A 1959-nucleotide genomic window follows, 5' to 3' on the forward strand; every position below is an offset into this window, starting at 1 on the left:
CTCAAAGCGTCTCTGTTTCCTTTCTGTCGTCCTCCTGAAGCGTCCTGCTGATCAGCACTGACATTACACAGTGAGTGGGTGTTAAAGAGCATCACCTCCATCAGTTTATCCTCCTCTGTTTAGTCTTTAACTGTCTCTGGTATGCAGCCTGATAGTCCACTTGAGAGTGAAGAGTAATGTCTGTTGCAGAGCAGTGAGTTCGGTCACACAGTTTAACACAGCGTCCATCTTCCAGTTTTAGATTCGATCGTAATATTAACAAACAAGCGGCCGGACTGTCCTTCTTCATCTGTCTCGCTCTCATCCAGACCTGGTGTCAACATCCGTCCTGAGGGATCCGATCACACCTGGACAAGCTCTCAGTCTGTCAGTTCACAGCTGACACTAACCTGCGTCTGACTGACCAGCTGTGATGTGATGTCACTTCCTGCTCTATATGAAACAAACCCGTCCATCACTGGGACAAACAGACACCATGTTTTTGACACAAAGACAGAAAGAAGTTCATGTAGAACATTTGCTGAATTTACAAGAAGGAACAAATAATGAAGAATTAGTCAGAGACAGTTTCACAAAGTTTATAAAGTGTCTCCAACTCAACAACTCACTAAATTGAGCCTTTTTCTAATGGAGTCTGGTGACTCGCTCCACAAGTAGCCGATATTGGTTACTGTTTAGTGTATTTGTAAAATGTGACATGTTTAGCGTCAATAAAATGTTTCTTCTTTCATAAATTGAGTGTAAATGGTGAAATCAGTGTAAACAGTGTGTTCAAACAGCTGCTAAATGTTGGCAGGTCAGACTTTAGCACTTTAGACACAGAAGCAGACAGGCTGGTGCAGCCATGCTGCCACAAACTGACACTTTCTACAAGGAAACACACAACTTACTGTTTTCATTTAATGCTGAATTTACAAGAAGGAGACAATGATTAAGAATTTGTTGTATGTAGTGTTTCTGACATTTATTTAGTCTCTCCTCACTCCAGAACGCTTTAAATTAGGCACTTTGTTAAGGGAGTCTGGTGATATTGAGTTAATAGTTAATTTCGTGATATGCATTTAATGCTGAACTGACCAGAAGGCACCACTGATTTCGAATCTGTCAGATTTGGTGTTTCACAACGTTTATAAAGCTTCTTCTTACTCAACAACACTTAAAATTAGGCACTTTGTTAAGGGAGTCTGGTGATATGATACCTGGGTTACAATTCTTCTTCTTCTTCTTCTTGTGTCAGTTGAGTGTGCGGCCCAGACCACCTCTGAATGTGGTCTGAGTGATCAGATCTCAAACATGTCCTCAGTGTGTCTTGGGTTCGTTCACACCTGTACTCAGAGCTGTCCACCTGTGATCGGATCACTCAGGATGTTCATACCGGGTCTGAACAGCCTCTGTGTCTCACCTTTCTTTGCTACCTGCAGCCACACGACTCCACCACCATGTCCTCATACTGCTTGTAGACGACGTTATTGGCCGAGTCGATGTACAGAATGCTGATCGGACTGAGTCGTGTTGGGACGCAGCAGGTCGGCGGCGTCGACTCCGGGTCCATGGAGTTCATCAGGGTCTGTATGATGGCGTGGTTGGTCGGCTCGAGGTGCGAGCGGATGGGGAAGTCGCAGACGCCGTCGCAGTGAAAGGCCTCGTACTCCAGCGGCGCGATGATCCAGTCGTCCCAGCCCATCTCCTTGAAGTTCACATGGAGTCGTCTCCGGTGACACCGCGGCCTCGTCTGCGTCTTCACCAACTGGTGCTGGGGGAGGGACTGCGGCGGCGGCTGAAGTGTTTTTTTAGCGCCTCTTGTGGCGGGAGCTCGGCGCATTCGTCGCTGCGTGAACAGATACTCGTAGACGGTTTTGTTGTCGTGGCCTGACCGCGCTTTGATCTCGTTGTAGAAAAGGTCGCGCTTCTTGCTTTTACCAAACGCCAGGAGGAAGGCCTTTTCCTTGTTGGTCCTGC

At 46.8% G+C, this 1959-nt stretch overlaps 1 protein-coding gene across 1 annotated transcript in view; it reads right to left on the reverse strand.

The window, feature by feature from the left end:
* Positions 1-674: 674 nt before the first annotated feature.
* Positions 675-1959, reverse strand: part of gdf5 (growth differentiation factor 5) — an 8148-nt gene continuing 6863 nt past the window's right edge. The window contains exon 2 of the mRNA XM_073468696.1: positions 675-1959. This exon is cut by the window's right edge and continues 423 nt beyond it. Coding sequence (XP_073324797.1) covers positions 1412-1959 — 548 coding nt within the window. The 3' untranslated portion in view covers positions 675-1411.

This window comes from Pagrus major, chromosome 6 (genome assembly GCF_040436345.1).
Source record: "Pagrus major chromosome 6, Pma_NU_1.0".
In the NCBI taxonomy this organism is placed as follows: domain Eukaryota; kingdom Metazoa; phylum Chordata; class Actinopteri; order Spariformes; family Sparidae; genus Pagrus; species Pagrus major.